At 33.6% G+C, this 24,582-nt stretch overlaps 1 protein-coding gene across 5 annotated transcripts in view; it reads left to right on the top strand.

The window, feature by feature from the left end:
- Positions 1 to 21,364, top strand: part of LOC106867485 (dynamin-1) — a 126,214-nt gene extending 104,850 nt beyond the window's left edge. For 2 of the 5 annotated variants that reach the window (XM_014912368.3, XM_014912367.3), the window contains exons 17-21: positions 203 to 262; positions 2,729 to 2,916; positions 8,103 to 8,138; positions 18,949 to 19,107; positions 20,751 to 21,364. In XM_014912368.3, the coding sequence (XP_014767854.1) occupies positions 203 to 262; positions 2,729 to 2,916; positions 8,103 to 8,138; positions 18,949 to 19,107; positions 20,751 to 20,817 (510 nt within the window). In that variant the 3' untranslated portion in view covers positions 20,818 to 21,364. Of the gene's footprint in view, positions 1 to 202; positions 263 to 2,728; positions 2,917 to 8,102; positions 8,139 to 17,215; positions 17,243 to 18,948; positions 19,108 to 20,750 lie in introns of all 5 variants that reach the window. The other 3 variants (XM_089347508.1, XM_014912370.3, XM_014912369.3) reach the window with 2 other exon arrangements.
- The last annotated feature ends 3,218 nt before the right edge of the window (positions 21,365 to 24,582 follow it).

Raw genomic sequence — 24,582 nt, 5'->3', positions numbered from 1 at the left:
GAATTGATGATTAAATCAACTGCATCCCTCCCTGTAAATGGTTTGCCTTGTTCTTGTGTTACAATTTATCATAGTAGTTGTGGAGTTGGAATGGAAGATTGTTGGATTCAGTCTTTCTTTATTTACATTCTTTCTGATACAAGAATGGATGAAAAATAAAAAGAAAGTTGCTTTAATTGTCTTTTGTTTTGATTCATTCCAGGTGAAAGATTTTATAAGTGGTGGAGAAATGTTGGCTCAGTTGTATGCGTCTGCTGATCAGGTAAATATTATCACAAACTTTTGTAGAAATCTGCTCTAAAGTTTGCATTTTACAATCGACTTTGAAAATAAGGTTTTGAATGTTTACAAATATTTGTCAGAGTATCTTATTATATCAATCATACTTGTTATTGTGTGTGTGTGTGTGTGTGTTTGTGTGTGTCTGGTAAACACCTGCATGAGGTAGCTGATTGATATTGAGTAAGAGAAAGAGCGAGAGTGAGCTGCAACGGTTGCACAACTATTTATTTTGTTCTACCTGGAATTTTGGAGTTATATTTTGATTTTGACCATACTACAAGAAACTCAATATATATATATATATATATATATATATATATATATATATATATATATATATATATATATATATATATATATATATATGTGCCACACCCTTACAGTTGAGGGAACCCGTGGAAGAGGTAGGCCCAGGAAGACCTGGGCTGAGGTGGTGAGGCAAGACCTTCGAACATTGGGCCTCACTGAGGCGATGACTACTGACTGAGACCTTTGGAAATGTGCTGTGCGTGAGAAGACCCGGCAAGCCAAGTGAGATCGTTGCCAGTGCCCCTGGTTTGGCTCTTGTGCAGGTGGCACATAAAATACACCATTTTGAGCATGGCCGTTGCCAGTACCGCCTGACTGGCCTTCGTAGGATTTTCGAGCGAGATCGTTGCCAGTGCCCCTGGACTGACTCTAGTGTGGGTGGCACATAAGATGCACCATTTTGAGCGAGGCCATTGCCAGTACCGCCTGACTGGCCTTCATAGGATTTTCCAGCGAGATCGTTGCCAGTGCCCCTGCACTGGCTCTTGTGCGGGTGGCACATAAAAGACACCATTTCGAGTGTGGCCGTTTTCGTGTGGGTGACACGTAAAAGCACCCACTACACTCTCTGAGTGGTTGGCATTAGGAAGGGCATCCAGCTGTAGAAACTCTGCCAAATTAGATTGGAGCCTGGTGTAGCCATCCGGTTTCACCAGTCCTCAGTCAAATCGTCCAACCCATGCTAGCATGGAAAGCGGACGTTAAATGACGATGATGATGATGATGATATATCTGGTGTTGCCATCCGGTTTCACCAGTCCTCAATCAAATCGTCCAACCCATGCTAGCATGGAAAGCGGACGTTAAACGATGATGATGATGATATATATATATATATATATATATATATATATATATATATATATATATAGTAGCTGCTTTCTCGTATACGAGCAAAGCCTTTGCTAGAAAGAATCATTGAAATGAGTCATTAATGATGCAATGTGAGACCCTTGTATGGTTCTTGAGCCTGGCCAAAGATTTGCACATTCTATTGCATAATGCACAGCTGTGCTGGCTGGCAGGGGGAACAGGTGCCACAAAGTCTTTTGACCAGCCTTTTCAATTCTCCAACTGAAAGGCACACCTTTCCACAAGTTGCACATGTTCTATTGTGAGCAATAGCCATGTCACAATTTACAAGGGGTTGTTTCCAGTCACTTCTCTGATGGCTGACCAGGCTTGCATGACTCAAGCATTTCCTCTCACGAATTACACACATAAAAAGCAACATTCCCTCATTTTCCACAGGTTCATTCTTTCTAAACCTTCTCTTGATCTTCTTGTGTTTTATTCTCTCTCTCTCTTTCAAACTTCAAACAACCACTATGCACTCTTTTCCTCCATCTATCTTGGCCTTGTGCCTTTCTTTCCCAATCAATAACTGAAATTTCTGACCATCAGAGCAGTTCTGAGGCAGTCCTTGGACCTCATTTTGGGTTTATGTGCTAGCCTCCAACCATCTTCCAGCTCACCATACAAAAGTTGTGTAGAAAGTCTTTCATCATTCATTCTCACCAGATGTCCACCCCACCTCAAACGACTTTGCAGAATCATCGATTCTATACTCCTATTGCCACTTCTCTCAAGTACCTCCACATCACTGATGGCCTAGAATTTTCTTAAGACAATATTGATGATATAATTCCAAATGCCTTAAATGCCTATGATAAACAACCCATGTCTCACTTCCATAGAGCAATGATGGCAGAACACACATGCTATAAACTCTAACTTTAATTTGGAAATATATAATATGGTTTGACCAGAGATGCTTGTCAAGCCTACCAAAAGCATTGCTAGCCTTCCTGGTTCTATACAAAATTTCATCATCAAGACCAGTAATGCTCATATATGTATATCCTAGAAAGTAAATGAAAATTTTGTGAAAAATCTCAAAGACACTGAAGAGAAATTGTAATATTGTTTAAGAGATAAGAATCATTGATAAGAAAAATATTTTTAAACTACTAAATTAATTTGTTTTCTTTCTCTTCAAATATATATCACTTACATACAATGATGATGACTGGTTGCCGCTACACAACTATTCTATTTCTTCCTGTATTCCACCATATTCTTATTAATTTTATTTACATTTAACAGTAAGAGTAATTTTTGTTTCTATATCTATTAGAATACTTTAATGGAAGAATCCTCTGAAGAGGCCATGAGAAGAGAAGAAATTCTGCGTATGTATCATGCTACCAAAGAAGCATTGAATATAATTAGTGAAGTGACCACTAGTACAGTGACTACTCCACTCCCTCCACCTGTAGACAATGATTGGTTGCGTGCAGAAAGAGCAGAGAATGGACCCTCTAGGTATGTAAAACTATTCCACTTTCTGTAATTGACATGTTTTCTTCCTGTTCTATTTGGCATTTTTTTCATATTGTACTAAACAAAGTCTTCTGGTTCTGTAAATACTAACAAAAAAAAAAACCATAGAAACTAAACTCTTTTTTTATGCTGGCTACTTTTGAATGTACAAATTTTCCTCTTTCTCTAATTTTGTCTACATTCTTTCAGCTACATTTTCTTGACTGCTGGCTTAAAGCCATTTCTTTCTTATAATAGCATGGAATATTTTATACATCTCTAAAGCTACCTCTCTAATCTTCTTTATGTTAAAGGTGCAAGAATAATGACAAGGTCCAACAATGTTTTAGAGTAGTTTTGTTGAATTCAACTTAGGTGGTCATTGCAATTATCAATAATCTTTTCTCACTTGAGTCTCCCTTAACTGAGAGGAAAAGCAAAGCAAGTATGTCTGAGAGAAACAGCTAGTTGTAGGGGTTATTAAGAGTCAACAATGCTAGACCACAAAACTTTAATGGGGCCTTGCTCTGCCTCCTTGTCGAGTTCATCTATTCTTGTTGATAGATATTGGTTTTTGGTCTATTTAGATGTCAATATATCCTCCACAAAGCAGGATGAGAACCAAGAGTGGCTCTGCCAATTTAGTTGCTAATTATTCAGTCATGGACAGGTAGTGCAGATTTACACACTTACCAGTAATAGATCATTTTGATCTGATCTATCTTTCTCAGAGAGAGGGAGACATGGCTGTGTGATCCACAAGGCAGCTGCGCAACTAGTTTCAGAAATAATCTCACTATGACACTGTGGGCAAGTGATGAATGCCTTGTGAATGAAATTTGTTAGATGGCAACTGTATGGAAGCCTGTAGTATGTGTGTATGTGTATATTTTGGCAAGTAGTTTCTACTGTAACCTCAGGCCAACTAATGCCTTATGAATGGAATTAGTAACCTCTGTGTGTGTGTGTGTGTGTGTGTGTGTGTGTGTGTGTGTGTGTGTGTGTAAATGATTACACATTGGAAGCATTTGAACAATATGGTAACATTATGTTGACATTTGCTGCCAACAAATCATCTTTTAGCCCTGCACTTTCAAGACAAGTGGAATAAAATTATCCATTATTTGAAATACAGCTACAGATTAGTGACAGGAAAAGCATCTGTCTGAGAAATAATGTCTCAGTAATAAGTTTATGTCCAGCTCATGCTAAAGAAATGGTTATGGAACAAATGAATGAATATGCATGTGTCTCCATATGTCTTCACATTATGCTCCCCATCGACAAAATACCTGGCAGTAGTTTGATGCATGGAATGATGTGGAACAAATACTTTAAGTAAAATTGGCATCAGAGCCAACAAAAAGAAATGAATGTAAAAAAACAAAGTGAGAGAAGAAAGGTGTTGAAACTGAAATATGCCTCACACAGATGTAGGTTCAAAAGTGTATTAAGTGATGCTATGTGAAAGAGGAGGAGCTCCCAGACCAAATATGTGGAAGAAACAATGTTCCAACTCAGGTGGAAGTGACAGTAAATAGAGCCATAAAAGCTAAGAGACAGGTTTGGGAAGAACAGAAGAGAGGAACAAGGAACAATATCAGCTTCATGTCTGGTATATTTAGCCAGGAGTGAAGCAATCCAAGTAAAAGGAATCTGCTGAAGAGGAAAATCAAAGAAGGCATAGGAAGAAGTGGTGAAAGTTGATCTCAAGAGGCTGCACTTCACAAAAGAGATAACAAAGAACTGTAACAAGTAACATGACACAATGCTGAAGACCCATCCAATTTATGAATGCATGGAAAATTAAATTTTAGGATAATTGTACACACAAAAAAAAAAAAAAATGTGAATTCCACAAACACAATCAAAGGGCAATAACTCTACAGCTTATTCCTTATTGTAGTTGAACTGTAACAGAGTAGGTTTAAGATTCTTATTAACTAAAGGAATATTGAAGAGCATTGTAGAAATAATGGATATAATCTAATGTCCAGAATGAGAGCCTGTATATTAAGAAGGCTAAATTGGGACCGTTAATATGAAAATCAGTATCAAATTTCTGATATCCATTTTAAATGAACCAAGGTATTGAAGAGGAGAGCTTGTATAACTTGATTATTTAACATACTTAGTAAAACAAATCCCTGTTTTGTTCCTGACACTTCTCCTGAAGTTGGTATGCTGCAAACATCATGTCGACTGTTCCTTGGTCCTCTCTGAAACCTCACTGACTCTCTAGTAGATGCCCATCATCCATGTGTTGAGTGAGATGGTTAAGGAGGACCCTTGTTGCTATCTTGCCAGTGTTTACAAGGAGAGGAATTCCTCACTGGTTGTCACAGGACTCCCTGTTTCCCTTGTAGAGATGAACAATAGAAGCATCCTTGAACTCCTGAGGAACAATTTCCTGTTGCCACATGGTCTGAGAGAGGTTGGTGAGCTTTTGTCTCATGACTGGCCTCCCTACCTTGTATTTTTCAGTTGGGATGGGGCCAGAACCTGGTGCTTTGCCATTTAAAAGAAGTTTAATTGCTTTCTGGACCTCTACTTTTGTTGGAGGTTCTGCCAGATAAGTGTTGATGTCAACTTGGTGCATGTGAGCAATGGCCTCAGCATAGAGGAAGGCCTGCTCAGAATTTTGTTGAAGTGCTCTGCCTATCTTTTCAGAATTGTGTTTTTGTCAATGAGGAGAGTGGCCCTGTCAGCACTGAGCAGATGTACTGAGTAGTCTATTGGTACAAATTGATAATGCATTAACTTGAGATGTCATGTAATAATTAACAATATTTATCAACATTATGTGATATAAGAAAATGTCATTGCCCTCATAAGACTGAGAACAACATACTGATTCTGTATTTGGTCAGGAGACTTTGGTGAATTTGCCTTGATTTTTTTCACTATAGTAATTTATAGCCAAGTGACTGTTTGTGGGGTAACATGAAGCCAACTGGATCATAAAGGAGAATTGCTGAGATTCTTAAAATATGAAATGTTTGGTGCTTGCATAGTCAAACAGAAAGGTGTCGTACCTAGTGATTGTTGTAGCAGTATTATTACTGCTGTAGAGGAAAGAAGATGCTCCAGTAAGGAGCAATGGCAAAGACATAACTTGATGGACCATCATCATCACCATTTAGTGTCTCTCTTCCATACTCTTAAGAGGAGCTGTAAACCAGAGGACTGTGCCAAACTCCATTGTCTGTTTTGGCATGGTTTTTACATCTGGATACTCTTCCTAATGCCAACCACTTCACAGAGTGAACTGGGTGTCTTTATGTTCTGCCAGCACTGGCAAGGTCACCACATAACTTACAAGACAAAGATCCCTCAACTGAGAGGAGAAGTGGTTTCGAGGGAGGTGGCTTTGTGCCAACTGATGAAAGCTTAGAGTATGACAGTGATGGAAAGAGATGTCTTGCTGTATAGGAGATACATGGTTACCCCAATCAGAAAGAGTGTGAGAGTTAGAGAGATGGTGGTGGTGTGCTAGGGCATACTCTCAAGGTACAAGGATGTGAATATAAATGGAATGGTAGAGGATTCCCCAGGGTGCAAGAGCAGGGAGTTCATAAAAGTGCAAAGTGGGAGGGGAGAGAATGTAGTGAGTGCTGAAACATAGGTATATGGGAAGAGGGCAACCCATGTAATCTTGAGGAAAAGGGTGCTAAAATTATGAAGTTGATGGGGATAGTGATGTGTATTATCTGCATTTGGGTATCTTTAATGTTTATATCAAGTGCCTATTTACCACTCACCCAATCTCTTTGTTACTCTGCCCATCTATCACTCATTCTGTTTCTTATCAATAGGTTAGCTGAATACAATGGAAAATAAATAAAGCACAGAAACATGAAATATTAAGTTAACAGTGCAGAGATCTCAAACTGTGTACTTGATACTTTTTATTATTGTTATAGAACACAACTACTGCTTAACCCTTAGACTGCCCCTAGTTCTGTGACAGATTTCCTGTATTTTAAACTTAAACATTCAAAAATTTCATGTTGATTTATGTCCAAAACCTCAACTCAATGACAAAGTTATTTTACTGAATTCATTATTTTCAAAATTAATTGAAACACAGGCAATGTATTTCGAAAGAAATATTGTAGCAAAAGGGTTAATCACTAATTAAAGTACAGCATTGACATTTCACCTAAAAGACACATTAGTTGAAATTTACATTTAAAATATTCAGCAATAAACTTAGTTTTATTATAATTATTATTATTTTTATTATTATTGTTATTATTATTATTGAAACAATAATAATGTTGTGAAGAATTGTATAATATAGCTCTCCTAACATTATGTTTTTGCAATGTTGTATCACCAGCAGCATGTGATTTTGCATTTGCACTGATTAATTTTCTTTATCAACAGCAATAAATCATTAGGTGTGCATCTTTTTCTAAAACTCTTAAAACATTTTAGTTCTTATGGTGGAAATATTAGCAACTCTAATATATAAACTTTTACTTTCTTTTTTTCTTTCTAAGTTATCTTGTTAATTTTTTTTCTAAGTTGTATTGTTAATTTCTAACGTAGATAATTTTGTTCTTACTATTAAAACAATAAATAAATAAATAAATAAACCCAGTAAAAATACTGCTGAACCCCTTGTCAGCCCAGATCTAGCAAAGCTATTGTCAAAGGTGTTCCAGCCATGTCTACACCATTTTTTATTTAAATGCAATACACCAAGAGCTACTTTATCCAATTTTTCCTTTATAGAGTTTTTAAATGATAAAGATTTCAGGGAAATTCAGCAGCTAATTTATGTAGGTCTAGCAACTGTGTAAAAGCCTCATCATTGGATGACAGTGAATCCTATTTTACATATTATTCACTGAAATTGATCCTCTCTGAAAAATAATTTCTTCATCTGAATCTCAAGAAATAGTCTTGATGAAGAAGAAAAAAAGAAAAAAATTCAGAACAGTGTGATCAATACATTCATTATAAACAAACTTGATTATTTAGTCAGGTTATTCTCAACATGGACATTTTACTTTGTGAAAATAAACTTGAAAGTGCTGTAAAAACAAGTTGTGCTGTAATTAGTCAACATAGATTTGTTGATGGAATACTCAAGTCTACCAAACTATTATACTGCAATCACAAAGTTTATTTACTGAACGCCAATACTTCACACACAATTTTCCACTCTTACAAAATTTCAGGTTAGCTGTGAAAAATGGATACACGAAAGTTAGCAGGTATGTGGTTTGCCGTAAGCTGGCAGGAGACAAGTTATTGAATTATCGCTACTGTTCTGCTACTACTCTTGCTGCTACCTTCCTACTTCTTCATAATTTAGCTGGTTACTAAATTTCAAAGTTAATGAATGACTATTTAGAGTTGTTAACTCATCAATTAAAATCCATAATTATAAATATATTAAAATTCGAAACCAATAACATAAAAATTAGTTGTTAATTACTTTTTTTAAAATTTGAGTTACTTATTTTAAAACAGTGTTTTTAAATTAATTAATAATATTTTTGTGCATTTTCTGTTTTTATTAACCATACTAATCACTTATAAAAACTTAAACACATTAATGCAACAACTCATTTGCTAATTTGTATTTTTAAAAAATAAAATTTTTATGCTAGCATTCCTTATACTACCACAGATTAATTCTACCCACCAAAATATTTTCCTAAATTTCCTAAATTTTCCCTTTTCCCTTTTCTGGTGGTTATTTTGATGATACCTTGTGTGGCTCAATTCAAAGAGTATTTTTCTACTTTGAAACTGCTTTTTGGTTACTGCTTCAAAATATTGTTTTCTATTTCATTCCAGAAGAACTCTCAGCTTATTCACTATTTTCAGTTCATTACATAGCCCATTTTCTCACCCTTTTCTTTAAACTTGGGATCTAAATTTTGAATTAAAAAACAAAATTTATCTTGACATTTTTCTTCGCTTTATTTGCTTTCTCTTCTTTTACTCTCTCCTAATTTTGTAAATAAATTAATAGTTATATTTCTATACTACTTTCATCTAGAAATGATATTATTTTCTTTAAATAATTTCAGTGGTAATATAAATTTTTATTATGATTAATGAATTGAACTCCTATTTTAGTTAATAAAAAGGCTTAGTCTGTGAATAAAGTTATCTGAAAAGTATTATCTTTATGAACATATGACACAATAACTAGAATATGATAATCAAATGCTTCAATTAAATTTCTCTAATTAAATATCAGTTTCAATCTAAAAATTCATTTAGTTTAATTGGTATCTGAATAATGTTGTGTAATTTAGAAATGAACCCATTTAATTCTAATTTTGATGTCATTGATCTAAATCAAAAGTCAAATTTTATGCATGTTCTCTGTCTTTCTGTCTGTCTATCACACACAACCTCTCTCATACACACACACACACACACACACACACACACACACACACACACACACACACACACACACACTAGTTCGTTCTCTGAACGGTAGCCATGATTGGCATTAATTTTGAGTTCCCCTTTGAATCTTGTCACATCACTACTTGCGTTATATCAGTGTACGGAATTTCCTAAAAAGAACCATTGGGAATTTGCTGTTTTTAGAGAGGTTAGATACCTTTAAACCTTGCCTCCTCGACTGAATTTGAAACAACATGTTGTTACATCTGGAGTACTTAGCAAAAACAAAGTGAAGGAGAAACCAGGAAGCACTACTGCTTGTCTCTTCAACATGCTGCAAAGATTTCTGACCTGGATTGGTAAACTGCATTGTAGTCTTTAAGTAAATCTCTAAAACTTCAGCAGAAATACATAATCAGCTGCATAAGTATGTTGTATGCTTCCCTGTAAATGTTTTCATTGTATATAATCTGGAGAATTATCTCCATAATCCTATTATTTATTTGAACTCTAGCAACATAAACATATTTTTGCTTTCCTCAGTATTTTCTATATCTACGTCTCACAACTACCTCTTCTTTCTTGGTTTTCTATTCTTACCTCTACTTATCTCATGTCAAAGGTTTATTTACGTTATTTTTTTTTGCATTGTTTTGTACTTCAAAATTTGAGTAATGTTAATTAAAAATCAAATGGTATTCTTAACAGTATGTATTTTTAGATGAAATTTTGTATTGTCTCAATTCAACAGATTTGACATTGCTAAAAGATGGTATTCATGAAAGTTAGTTTCATAGAAAATAGGAATTGTACTGATAAGTTATTTATCTGAAACTTTGCTTCTCAATAGAATGGATTAAGTCTAGAGTTATAACTTATTACTTTCCCTAGTTTTCTGCCTGTTCCATTTAAACAAGGATGTGTGCTATGAACTTTATGTTTACTTCATTATATCAGCCAAAACAGTTATTTTCAATTGAAATTGTTGTTGGAATGTTTTCAGTTTTGATGTTGATTCTTGCATTTCCTCGAATATCTTGGGGACAGTTACTATTCACCTGGAAGCTGAGCACTTTCTTTAGCGCCCTATCTATTTCCCCACTATTTACTATCTTCTCAATGTCAAACAGTTCAAGGTCACCTCTTACATCTTGGGCAAGAGCTTTTTACAACTGACATTTTGAGTGGAGTAGTCACAAACACTGTGTAGACAGGCTTTTTACTCTAACCCCTGATTATAACAGGGAATGGAGCAATTATGTGAGTGAATACAAGTCCCATTATTTGAAATAATCCTCTTATATAGAACTTCACTTGTAACTTAATAAGATTTCACTTTACTTAATACAGTCATCACCAAAAAGCAGTTTCCCACGTGCTCTAAATAATGAAGAATAGATAAATCAATTCTGATTCTTCAACTAAAAATTGTATTAAACTTGATATATGATAGATATACAAAATTTAAGAATCAATCTTATAAACTGTAGTATAGTTTTTCCTGATGCTGAATGCTCTGTTATAATAGCTTCATTTTTTGGGGCCTTGTGGATATTTCATATCCTATAACCTTGTTAAATATAAAATTAATTTTGCTCTCTTTTGTGCTGGGTTAAATTGCTTCTCTCACTCCTGTTTCATTTTGTCTTTTATTTCTTAATGAGATCAATTACAGTAAAGAAATAGCCAAACTGTGTGTGCGTATGTGTGTTTTAAAAATATGACTAAAATATTTCTAGTAATTTTCTGTTAGGTTTTTCAAATTTACAGTTTTCATCTTTTCTGTACAAACCCCCTCCTCAACCCCCCCCCCCAAAAAAAAAACCCCAATCATTTTGTTTCCTATTCTGAAATATTAAAATGAGGTAAAAATCTTTCATACAGTTTAAATGTACATTTTAGGAAGATAGTGGCATTTATTTTGAGTAAAGAAAAACTACATCTTTTGGTGTATAGGTAGTTGTTTTGACCGTTTCTGGTCTTTAAGTTGTTTACCAAAATGAAATTGTGTGTGTATATACAAAAAGACAGGCACACATAGATGTTTTCAAATATTTCTTCTGTTGCTGCAAACTTCAAGTATTTTTAATCTTGATTTGGCTTTTATGACAAGAAAGGTAAAAGAGAAAAAAATATTTTCTTTAAGACCATTTCAGAAAGTTTTACTATGAAAGATGCAAAATTTGCACTATACTATCTGTATATTATAATTCTAAAATGCTTGTTTCATATCTGAAGTGAGTTCTGTTGGTTTTGTTCCTATTGTTATCTCCCTTGTGTTATTATTCTTCAAATACTAGCATATGCCACTGCTTTAAAGAAGTCTAGTTCATCACTGATGTATATGATCAAATTTTAACAGATTTATTAATTAGATTCAGAAATCTTCACTTCCTCTATCCTTTGTTATTCTCACCAACCCTGCTTCTTATTCTTTCTTGTTTTTTTTCCCCCCTCAGTTTGTAAGAATTTTACTTTTGTTTTATTAGCAATTTTTCAAATTAAATGTTTTCCAAGAACTGAGAGAATATTTTTGTCAATTTTTAAACTATTTTACCCCACTGGAGGAAAAAGAAATATAATTTTTTTTCATTTTCTTTTTGAGCATTATGCACATACACAGACAAATGATAAAAACTGAAGGTTCTAGCCAGTCTATACTAGAATCATACAAGAAAATGTTATCTATTTATCAGTTACCTGACACAAGCATAATTTTGTTTTACTGGAAGTATGAGTAGAATGCATTTATTAATAAATCCTGTATCAGTTGAAGTAGACTCTGATATCATAAATATCATAATCTTGAATGGAAGGAAATCAACATGATACAGCTAATATTTTGTGTTGGGCCTCTGCTGCCTACTAATTGGTAATGACCAACAGTGAAGCATTATGAATCTTGTGTCATAATGCTGCAGAGAGTGCTCTTCAGAAATATAGACAAAGTAATGCAGCAGTGCAAACCAGATGGAGTCACCAGTCTGAATCAAATTCCACACCTGAGTTCATTAGGAAATTCCACACTGGATTTGTTAGTTCTCGTTGCCATGTGTAATTTTATTGAAGCATGTTTCCGAAACAGTGAGAGAGTACTTCTGTAATACTTACACATAAAAAGAATATTAAAGGTAACCTTTTATTGTACCATTTAGCATCAAGAATTGTAAAAAGTACTTATTTTTTATGTAAATTTTATTGAAAATCAGAATTTTAAAAATTATTTCCGTAATAACTTTTTTTCTTAGTAACTATAATTTTTTTTATTAACTTCTATAATTCTGAAAGGTAAGATCTGAATTTGGGAAAAGGTTATTATTTTCCATTACTGGAATATTTCTTTAAACAAAAAGTAAAGGAGGTAGAAAAACTTACTCTGTTTTAAAACCATCAAATAATTCTACTTCAGAAATGATATAAGAAAGTCATTAATTTATCATCATGATGATTATCAGATGTCTGCTGTTACATGTCGGCATGTGTTGGATGAGTTTTCTCTAGTACAGCATCTTGAGATTGCCTTCTCAACTTTTCCCATGCCTTCCTTGGTTTTCTTCTTCTGCAGGCTCCTATTTGAATTGCTTGGCATTTCTTCTCCTGGCTATCATCCCTTATATGCATCATATGCTCATACTATTGCTGTTTTTCTCTCTTATATGCTACAGCAAAACACTCTGATACCTATTTTAACTTTTAGCCTATCTATGTTCCATTGTTCATGCATGTATGATGATATTATACATCCAGCAGAGCATGTCTTGCTACCATGCAATATTGCATTTAGTACTGAAGCATTATACAATCCGTTCTTCACTCAGAAAAAGAGAGGAGCAGCATTAGAGTCCCCCCCCCCCACTCTGCATCAATTCATATTTGGAGTTACTATCTTGCTAGTTGAGTAACTCAAGATGTCGCTTGCAGAGTCCATGTCTTGTTCACACATTCCAAATCAAGGGAGTGGAGAAGAGTTTAGCTACCAAAATGTGAATGAGAGTCTGTTCAAATGACTCTGAATTTCATTGATCTATTAATAAATTCCTTTCTACAATTCGTAACCTTGACTGGTCACTTTGTTTTAAGAGCTGCATATCTCCATTATATTCAAAATATCGGTTGCTGTATGCTAGTATTGAGGATTGGCACAGTCCAATAAAATATTGAGCTTTCTTTTTTTGAAAAATATGAAAGAGGTAGTAAGTAAACGTGTAATCTCTCTCTCACCCACACATCATCATCATCATCATCATTTTAATGTCCACTTTTTCCATGCTTGCATGGGTTGGACAGAATATGTTGAGTTGGATTTTCTATGGCAGATGCCCTTTCTGTCACCAACCTTCACATATTTTCACTGAATATTGGAAATGGATGCTGCTTGTATTACAGTGACACTTGTCCACAACCACCAAAGCAAAGAAATAGTACCCCCACACACACACACTTTAGGGTTGTATGCTGTGTGTTCTGAAGTATTGCAATCTTTTATTTGTTTTTTTTGAGTTAACAGAAATGTAATATGCTTGTCATAGTGTTTTAATAATAATCATTATTGCATTGTTATAACTGCAAATTGTGTGTATGAGTGAGAGAGAGAGAGAGAGAAACTGTGTTTCCTTCTCTTCGCATCATGTGATAGTTGTAGACGAGTATCACTGTCATACAAGCAGTGTCACTCATTTCCAGTATTCTACGTAAGCAGGTTTAGTAATAAGGAAATATTATCTTGCTTGGAAATAGGTGAGAGATGGTGACAAGGAGGGCATCCAGCCATAGAAAATCTGCCTCAATAAACTCCATCTGACCCGTGGAAGCATGAGAAAGTGGACATTACACATTTACGGAACACCAGGAAAATATTTTTCTTTATTGAATGTAAAATTGATTTTTTTCTTTCAGTTTCTAGTATTTTGTATATACATGGACTATATTGTAAAATATTTTAGTTATCTAGAAACATATGTTAAAGTTTAACAGTTAAATTCAACTTAGTTGACTATCTTCTTTTATTTTAATTGAGTTCCTATATTTTCTTCACTTTAGGGATTAAAACTATACAAATTATTTGCAAGTTAAACTGAAGCAATGCCTATACCTTTTTAAAATTGTATTAAAGTGTAAAACATTCATTAAAAAAAAAAAAAAAAACTAATATTCTTATGATATATTATCATTTAATATCAAATCAAATAGAGAAACAATTTTCCAAATGTTGATCGATAGGATAATGAAGGAAAAGAAAAATTACAGCTTCCACTTTTAAGTTTATCTTTGGGAATTTTGAAAAAGTTATCCATCAGCAAAATCTTCACCTACATTTGGTACCTGAAGCTCTGTTTATGGCTTCACCCAATTTTTGAATTTGAGGTTTCCAATCACTTTGCTCTTTTTGTATCTCCCACTCTTTCTATATCTCTCTGATGTAATTTGTTAGCTCTGGTGTGTCTCCAGACATAGTTATGTTCTCCACACTCATCTCTTATCATGAGCAACCTATCCACTAGTGCTTTTTTTTTTTTTTTTTTTAGTGGTGTGTAGATGTTTAAAAAAATATAATATCCATTATGTTCTGGTGTTTAGTACAATGGCAGTGACCAGCAGAGCCTACTCTGCATTGAACAACAATAGTAGCCTGGAGTATGTACCATCAAGGCAATCTTGAAGCTTCTTCATAATTTAAGTTTCAGCTCTATAGAGAAGAATGCACGCTAAACATGCTCCGAAGAAGGCCAGCCTTGCCAGTTTTTTAATACTTAATTGCCAGATGTTTTGAAGCCTGTTCCAGGCACCCTCGGTTTGTCCCTTGCATGTCAGAAAGTCTTACTGTGAGCAACAGAAGACCCAAAGTACATAAAATCACTGATCTTGAATTGGATGTCATTACTGGAACAAAGTGGCAGGTAGCTTTCATAGTCATATCGTTGCCAGTATCGCCTGACTGGCTCCTGTAGGATTTTCGAGCGAGATCGTTGCCAGTGCCCCTGGACTGGCTTGTGCGGGTGGCACATAAAAGACACCATTTCGAGCGTGGCCGTTTTCGTGCGGGTGACACGTAAAAGCACCCACTACACTCTCTGAGTGGTTGGCGTTAGGAAGGGCATCCAGCTGTAGAAACTCTGCCAAATCAGACTGGAGCCTGGTGTTGCCATCCGGTTTCACCAGTCCTCAGTCAAATCGTCCAACCCATGCTAGCATGGAAAGCGGACGTTAAACGATGATGATGATGATGATGATGATATATAAATGCATCCTAATTTATTTAAATGAAATATTTTTCAGTGGGAGTGCTCAATAATTAATTTAGAATTAACTAGTAATGACTTTTAGATCACACAGTTGCTGATGGAGTCAAAACTGTATGTTAGCATGACAATATTTCTAATGAAATGCACAGTGAATGTATTTCCATTATCTTAGTAAAGAATCAAGAACTTGGAGCAGTTTAATAAATATCATTTTCATTATTAAGCTAATGTTTGGAAATAGAATCTTCCTACATAAAATTATGACTGAAGGTTTAAATGTAAACACAAACATTTTAAAATAGATAGTTTATATTCTAGAACAGGGGTTGCCAAAGGGGGCCTGAGAGGAATTACAGGAGTTCAATGATAGCTAAGGGGTCGAATGGGGGTTGGCGTGCGAAAAACCAGCTCACCCATGCTCATCCCTCACATTGATGTTGTCAATTTCAATAAAAGATATTCCAGCAACATGATGTGCTTTTCACATTTTCTAACCATGAAAACAATTTCATAAAAGTTGAAAGTCTAATACTGTATACATATAGTTTTAAATGTAAAACATGTGTCATCTTCAATAGAATTTCTTAATTTGTCGCACATTTATATTTGAGCTAATGTTTTAATTGCCAGCATCAGTACCCAGTATGCATTTAAGATGATATGGTAGGGTAGGGTATTAAGATATTTTAAACGAGGAGGGTGGTCGATGCAGAAGGAGAAGTGGCTAAAGGGGGTCAATGGTTGAAAAAGTTTGGTGACCCTTGTTCTAGAACCTGGTCTCAGGTAGGTTGATATGAAAAAGGTTTAGAACATAAAAATTTATTACCTCTGTAAAGTAACTGACTTACAAAGCACACTTTACACTACAGTATTGTTCACATTCCTGGAACAGACAATTGCCATATACTTGAACATTCTAGACAACATTAAAAATCAAAGTCATGTGATCGACAAATCTTCACATACTACTGCACCACAGCCATGGTACTAGACTGCCCCTTGTGTTTTTTCGTAATATGACAATAGTTTTTTGGGCCTAAGCTGGCAAACTGTTCATCAGACCTACTCACCTTTCTTCTCATCACTCTAATTGTTTCACCTGGCAAAACCCTGTACCAAGCACTTCACACAAACCATTACAGACTTGTGGATCTGCCTCCTGTTTTCTCTACAGATATGACCCCACAAAAATATTAACTGAATGTCAACTTCAACTTTACCAGTCAGGGGCACCTTCAAGAGTCAGTGCACCTTCTCCTTTACCCAAGCAAAAATGTTTATCTTAAAAGAAAAAAAAAAACCCCAGAAAAGGCAGGGGATGCCTAAAAAACCACTTATACCAGCAATGGGAAAAATTGTTTGATCTGTGCTAGGAAAATAGGGGAAATGTTTTATAGAATTGCAATAACTGCAATTTGCTTTGAATTTCTTTAATGTAGGTTGATGATGCAACAATGTAGAAACAAGTTGCTCCTTTTTTAATTCTTCACAGCTGATGGCAAATATCTATGTGCTTAGTGGTTATCATAGAATACAAAAAATTGCAGAATTACTGGTACAAACTTAATGAAATTCAGCCTAATCATTTACTATATTCAGTTTTCTTACAACTTCTTTTGAGCCTTCCTCATTGTTGAACACGGTTTTAAATGTTTGCCTGTTTAATATTTTTTTTCCAGTGAGAGTTCTCCAAGTCATTCCAGCATGTAAGCTAATCTGAACACATAAAATGCCTATAGCTACCATTTAAATATTCCAGTTCCTTTAGCAATCTACCTATTAGTCTAGTTTCAAGATTTATTCATAATCCGTTGTGTTTCTTTATATCCTTTGTTTCTGCCTTTGATATCTGAGACAGTTTCAAATATGTTTTAACTGGCCAGCTTATTAGTTTTCTTTTGTGTAATAGAGAAGAAGTCCTGTATTACACATCTCAACCACACTAGTTTGCTATGGTACTTAAATATTGTAATAATAAAAAGACCCATTTTGTATAACAATTATTGTACAATAATTGTTCTTGTTGTGTAACTCCAGGTCAGCCTTAATTAAGGAGACTTATAGTTAAAGGTGTTCCAGCCATGACCATCACTTCCTTTTCTTAAGCACAGTACACACAAGACCATACAATCCAATCTATCCTCCTTTTCTAAGATGATCAGGTATAATTGGAGAGAGATTTGGCTGCTATTTTCAGCTGTTCATGTGACCATGTAGAGGCACCTTCTTTAGCTTGTAGGTGCAGTAATAGTTGTAGGATTAGATCTAATAGTAATACCATCTGTAGTAGTAGTTTTAAATAAAATTCTGTACTGTTAAGTAAATTCTCAGTAGATTTATTGCCTCTGCTGGATTTTCGTGAAGCCTAATCACTGGTAAACAGACTGTGGTTGTGATTTTAGCAGCATATTCTACTCACATCATTTGTTAATGCAGAGTGAGTGAGAATTACGGTTCTATTTGTATCTCTATCACTGACCAAAATTAATTTTTTAAGATATTCTTGAATTATTCATAACCATATTTCTAAAAAAAAATATACAATTGTGTTTCAGTTGCTTTTGAAAATACTGAAGAATTTAGAGGGATTTAGTTACATAGCTAATTTTCTCATTAATTTGTATATTAAGCCACTGTTTAGAAGTCAACATTATAATGCTTTCAGTAGATTATGATGAATTGTTCGTACACTGGGAAAACTGTTTAGTGGCATTTCAGCCATCTTCGTGTTCTGAGTTCAAATTCTGCTGAGATTGACTTTGCCTTTCGGGGTGGGGGTGGGTGCTTATAAAATAACTACCAGTTGAATACTGGGGTTGATTTAATCGGCTTACCCCTACCTGAAAATTATACCAGAATTTGAAATCAAACTATGTAATGGCCTCGTACCAAAATTTGAAATCAAATTATGTAATGTGAACATTTAAAAATGAGCAGTTTTGTATCATAGAACTAGAATTGGTTTTAGATGGGTTTGGTATGAAAAGGGGTTAAAATGAAAGGTGAAGCTAAGTTTAAATAAATAATCTATGAACAAAATGCTTAACAGTTCCTGCTTGTTAACTGATTGACAGTCATATTTTGCTGTTCAGGCTGTTGAATATGAAAGTAATTATGTATGTCACAACAATCAGAAATGTTGATTTATATCTTTGATAGTTACTGCTTGTATGAGTTTTAGAATATGTATTTCTGCTGTAATATATGTAATTATGCTCAAATAACATGACTTTTATACAATTGAAGCACTCTCTCACCCACCCCAAAAAATATAATTGATCAATTTTTATTTGTTTTAATTTAGGTCAGATTTAACGATTGGTGACTTGTATTATTTTTTCCTTTTCTCAATCATTGAATTCTTGATCCACAAAATCTGTTGCTTTACAAAACTTATAATCATTTTCTTTAGGCCTTCTTCACCTGGACCAAGCAGACCTCGTGGGCCGCCAATGCCACCTTCTAGGCCAGTACCTACGCCATCTATTCCAAGTAGACCTGCACCAAAGGTCCCAAGTAGACCAGCTCCTGATGCTCCACAGGCTGCTATGCACATGTCAAGTCAGCCTCTGTAAGTAATTCATACTTTCTTTCATTTTTCATTCACTGTTAAATCCAGCCAAAACCCCCTTTTCTACAAAGTGGCCTTTGCTCTTTGGAGTTGGCTGTTCTCATGCCACCTTATTCAAGCATTCCAACTAACTCATCTTTCCTCTTATCATCACCCATTTTCTTGTCCCTCTTTCTACAATCCTTGCACTTACTGTTATGATCGTTACTCCCCCCCCCCCCGTCCTAGATGGCTGGTCCTCTGTAATCTACTCAGGCCCTAGGGAGGTAATTGGCTCAACCATTTCCTTTTAGCCAGAAAAAAAAAAAAAAAAAAAAAACTATAGCCAAAACAGCATTAGTAGAAGCCTAAGCCTTCATTTTCAGAGTCTGATCATCTATTGAACCGTAAAGAGTAAGTGTACAATACATTAGAGAATACTCCTTACACTTCTGAGGTACAGGAACTGTTGCATAAATACTATCTAAACTATATTTAAAAAAAACTATTTGAATGGTTAGGAAACCTTTGCTCATCAACTCACCACAACCATGAACACAGACAGTTTCTGCCCTTGATTACCAGTTTTTACATTCCTTTGACTTATATTAACTAAATCCCTCAAAGTTTTTTTATAATTTAAAATAGCATATTTGTTTTAAACTAGAGTTCTCTTCTATATTTAAGAGATGAAGAATTATGTACATTATTTACATTTGACGGATATTTGTCCTCGGCTGATATAGCTGCCAACCTTCATCAGGTGCCTTGGGCGGGAAATTTCGAACCTGGGTTCTCATTCCTCAGGTATTTTTCGATATTATTATTATTATTATTATTATTATTATTAGCACGGGCCACTAACCTCAAGATTCTGAGTTTGATTCCCGGCAGTGACCTGAATAATAATAATAATAATAATAATAATAATAATAATATCGAAAAATGCCTTAGGAATGAGTACCCAGGTTCAAAATTTCCCCAAGACACCTAATGAAGGCTTGAGGGTATATCAGCCGAAATGTGTCAACAACAAACAAGATGAGGACAAATATCCGTCAAATGTAAATAATGTAAATAATGTAGAGTTCTCTTACTCAAACTGTGCTGTACATTTTCTTCATGTGTTAAGAGGTTGGGGTATGTTACTCATAGCCTATGAAGACTGTTGATCAAAGATGACCATCCCATCCTTTTTGCATAACCAGCACTGGATTGTCCAATGTTTTCCCTTTTTAAAGATGTCATGGTTTGTGTTGAGGGAGATTCAACTGCTATTTCTAGCAGGCTGCTCTACCAACCAATTAGAGATTCTCTCATTGGCTTGGGGTAATAGAAGTTGTATTGCATAAAGGGATGTAATCAGGTTCCAAAACTTTTGTTTCCAATTCCCACTGCCCACTCTACAAAGAATACTCTATTCAGTTCTCTTTAGTTTCTTTCACATTTTTCTTTGCAGTTTACATTTTTGTCATTTTATATCTACATTATAAGTCATATGACTGGGCCCAGTTGAATAATCTTTGTGCAATCTTCATTCTAATAATTCCTGTAATTTTGTTAATTCTCCTTGTGAAGGTATTCTACATTAATTGTAATCTGATTCTAAATTGGTCTTTGTTTCTTTATATATATTTATCTACTTTTTGTTTTCTTAATTTCAGTCGCCCAATCCCTAGTATTCCACCCAGGATCCCTGAGCGACCATCGATGCCACAGCGTCCTCAGTGATCATGGGAACTGTGCCAGAGAGAAAGAGACACACAGAGATGTGCATTAAGTACATATTGCAGCTAGATCAAACATTCATTTATTCCCCTAGGACAATGATTTGAAGATTAAGATAACTTTTGATGAATGGAAGAAAACAAACTATTGCAGCAGTAGCAGCATTTTCCATTGTCATTGCAATTAATACCACTAACAAAAAATTTCTTAATTACAAATGTTTAATTATGGTCACTGTTCAATGAACATTATCACTAATAATAAATAATAATAATAATGATAATTACAACTAAAATACCAATCATAAAATGAAACGCTAAAGGAAATCTACACAAAGTGATTCTGTTATCGCTGTTATATTGTTATTGTTATTATTATTAGTACTATTATTATTATTGGAAACCATACATGGTGTGTATTCCTTTAGCAAAACTGCTCGTTACAATTTTATGATCTAATTAGGCAGTTATACACATTAGGAAAAAACAGTATTTTTTTATAACAAAATGTAAAAAAAAAAGTGTATTGAAATAAACAAATTTATAGTTTATGAACATTTCTTTTTTTGTGACCACTAACATTTTTAGAGACTTAGTTGGTTTTAAAAACATTGTCAATTTGCTGCAAATAGTGCAAATATAAATAAGGTCGTGTTTTATTGATGGGCACTAGTAATTAGCCTTCCAAAACACCAAAGCTCTAAATTTTAATTGACAACCAGTCATCACTCACCTAAACTTTTATTGGTGTTTATCAAGCAAGGAATTAACAGTAAATTCTAAATTCTTCAGTAAGGCTTGTTTTGTTCGACATGACTGTTTCACTCTGATTACTATTAAAATTACCCAAATAATTTTAATATATTATAAAATGATATTTTAGATGCGATAATGGTTTATCTAAAATTATAATATATTTAAAAGATGGAAAAAAATAAACATTATTTAAAAATGGAATTTTAATTATTAAAAAAAAAATGTGCTAATGACATTTGTTTGGTGTGGTTAAGTTTTGATAATTGTTTGACAATGAATGAAACCATTAGGATTTGAGAGAAGCTAAGTGTTCTCTTCTGGCATTCCTAATGGCATTCCACTTACAGGACCACTACCATTTTGAGCAATAATAATTGTTACATGTAGCTTATTGTTTTTACTAGATAGTAAATAAACAAAATCTTATTAGATATATTGATGTATGTGATTTGGAAAACGGAGAGATAAAGTATTGGTGCAAAGAAGCAGAAGAATGAATGAAAGAGGGAGATGGAGAAATAGTGTGTGTGTGTATATATATATGTGTGTGTGCATGAGAGAAGATGTAGTTATTGTTAAAACACAATATGAAGTGTTTTCTTCCTAATGCTATTGTTAATTGTGGAGATGTGGTAGTTAGTTAAGTCATAGATATATATATATGTGTGTGACTGTGTTTGTATGCAATATATATATGTATATATATATATATATATATATATATATATATATATATACATGCACACGCATAAACATAGTGTTACTTGTAGATGCTACTTCTAATCTTAATCAGTATTTCTGTAAGCCAATTAATACTAATCAATATTTCTGTAAACTTTGATGCAAAATAGTTTTTTTTTTTTGGGTGGAAAGTAATTGAAATTGTTGTGATTTCATTGTAAATATTGTGAATTAATAACTGGATGTTGTTACCTCCCTTCTCAGTACTGTTCACAAATCTCTTCTCAGTTGGAAAACTTTGGAAAGTTGTACACTCTGAGGAACTATTCATTTTGAATTTGTTTACAGAGAATTTTCCTGGCAGTTATTTTTAGTTTACAAAAATTTTAGATTTAATTTCTTTATTAAATTTAAATTAATTTCTCTCTCCTTTTCTTTTTCTCTCTCTCTTTCTCTCTCTCTCTCTCTTTCTCCTACATACACATACAACACATGCACACACATATATTACTTTTTCTTTTTATAATCTAAATTCTTTAAATGCAGGTGGTTTTCTTTCATTGTTTGATCAAGGGAATTTATTGTTGTTAAATACTGTAATTTCTCTACCTATATTTAATGTTTTTGTTTTTAAATGAAATTTCCATTTAAAAAAAAAAAAAGGACTTATACAGTAATAAAGATTATTCCCCCCCCCCCCCCCCCCCACACACATGCACAGATGCACATTTAAAGTAAATAAGTACAGATTATGCTTATAACTACCTTGAATTTGAGATATTGATATTCATATGCACATCTGTATGGATATGTTTATGAATTCCAAGAAGTACCGTTACAGATGATGATGGTAATAATATCTGTGGTACATCTTTATTGGCATACACACACTTTTACCTCTTGTATGTATGCATAGACAAACATATACACAAAAATTAAAACCAACTAGAACAGGAACAGGTTACAGAATATCTATGGTATATATTCTGTAAATGCACCAACAAATATTATCAAACTTTTAAAACACATTCTGTTGATATCCTTCTTTTACAAGGCAAGATGAGTTATAGAAACGAAAGTTGGACCCATTATTTTATTAAACATCTTTTTATGTTTCCATTTAACCGACATTTTGTCAGCTGGTTAATCAAATATTGAAATGCTTTTTTTTTTATTGTGTATGTTTTATATATATATATCTATGTGCAGGTATAAAAATATCTATATGAATATATGTATACATGTATGAAAATATTAGATATAACAATATCTTTATACGTTTATGTATATATGTGTCTGGAACTATTTATATATAGGTATACAAATATCTAAGTATTCATATACATTTATGCATATATGTATATAAATACCTATATACAAGTATAAAAATATCTATTTGCATATATGCATACATATGTAAAACTATATATGTATTCATATACCAAAATACCTGTATATGCATTGTATATAAAATATCTATGTATATATGCATATGTATATAAAAATATCTATCTATATATATGACTGTATAATTATGTGTATGTCTCTATACATATATGTACGTGTGTCTGTGTATATCTATGTTTGTGTGTATAAAGCAAAACTTCGTGCAAATGTATATTTAACATCTATATGTGTTGTGTCTTTTCTTTAAACGTAGCCAAGTTTGAGTTTATTAAAATTTCTATTCAGTAAATTTTGTACAGTAATTGTACTAAAATAAATAAAGGTATATGATTAAGAAATGGTAGATTTCTCACATCTGTATATTTAATTTAAAACGTAATTTTTATTTTAGAAATATACTAACCTGAGGTGATATTAAACAAAATGTGCTGGAATTTGAAAAGAGACATTAACAGCGTCTACCCTACTATCTTGAATTGGTGCTTATAATAATTAGTATCACTTCACTGCAAATATCTTTACAGTTATAATATATTAATGTAATAATGCATTCATAATATACTAGGATAACAATTTTTTGAACTACTTATACTTAGTCATCTAAAGTTAGTTAGTAATAAAACCTTGTTATTTTGAAGATGTCATATTTTGTAGCTACTCGAAGGTTTTTCAATACTTTTATGTAAAAATGGGTTGCCATTGTTAGTTTGGATTTTCCAAGAGCTTCAGGCTATATATTTTATTTTTTTAATTTAAAAAAAAAAAAAAAAGAAAATCTGTCAGAAATAATTATCCTGCAAATTATTGGAAAGAAAGCCAGAAAAACAGGATAATTTCTTCCACTTTACTTGACGTGGTGTTTAATTTCCACTTGTGACATTTTTTTTTGTGTGAAAAGTAGTCAAATTATTCCCAGTTGATCCAC

Source organism: Octopus bimaculoides, chromosome 2 (genome assembly GCF_046866305.1).
Source record: "Octopus bimaculoides isolate indiv1 chromosome 2, ASM4686630v1, whole genome shotgun sequence".
Taxonomy (NCBI): Eukaryota; Metazoa; Mollusca; class Cephalopoda; order Octopoda; family Octopodidae; genus Octopus; species Octopus bimaculoides.
This window is presented reverse-complemented; position numbering and strand designations above follow the sequence as displayed.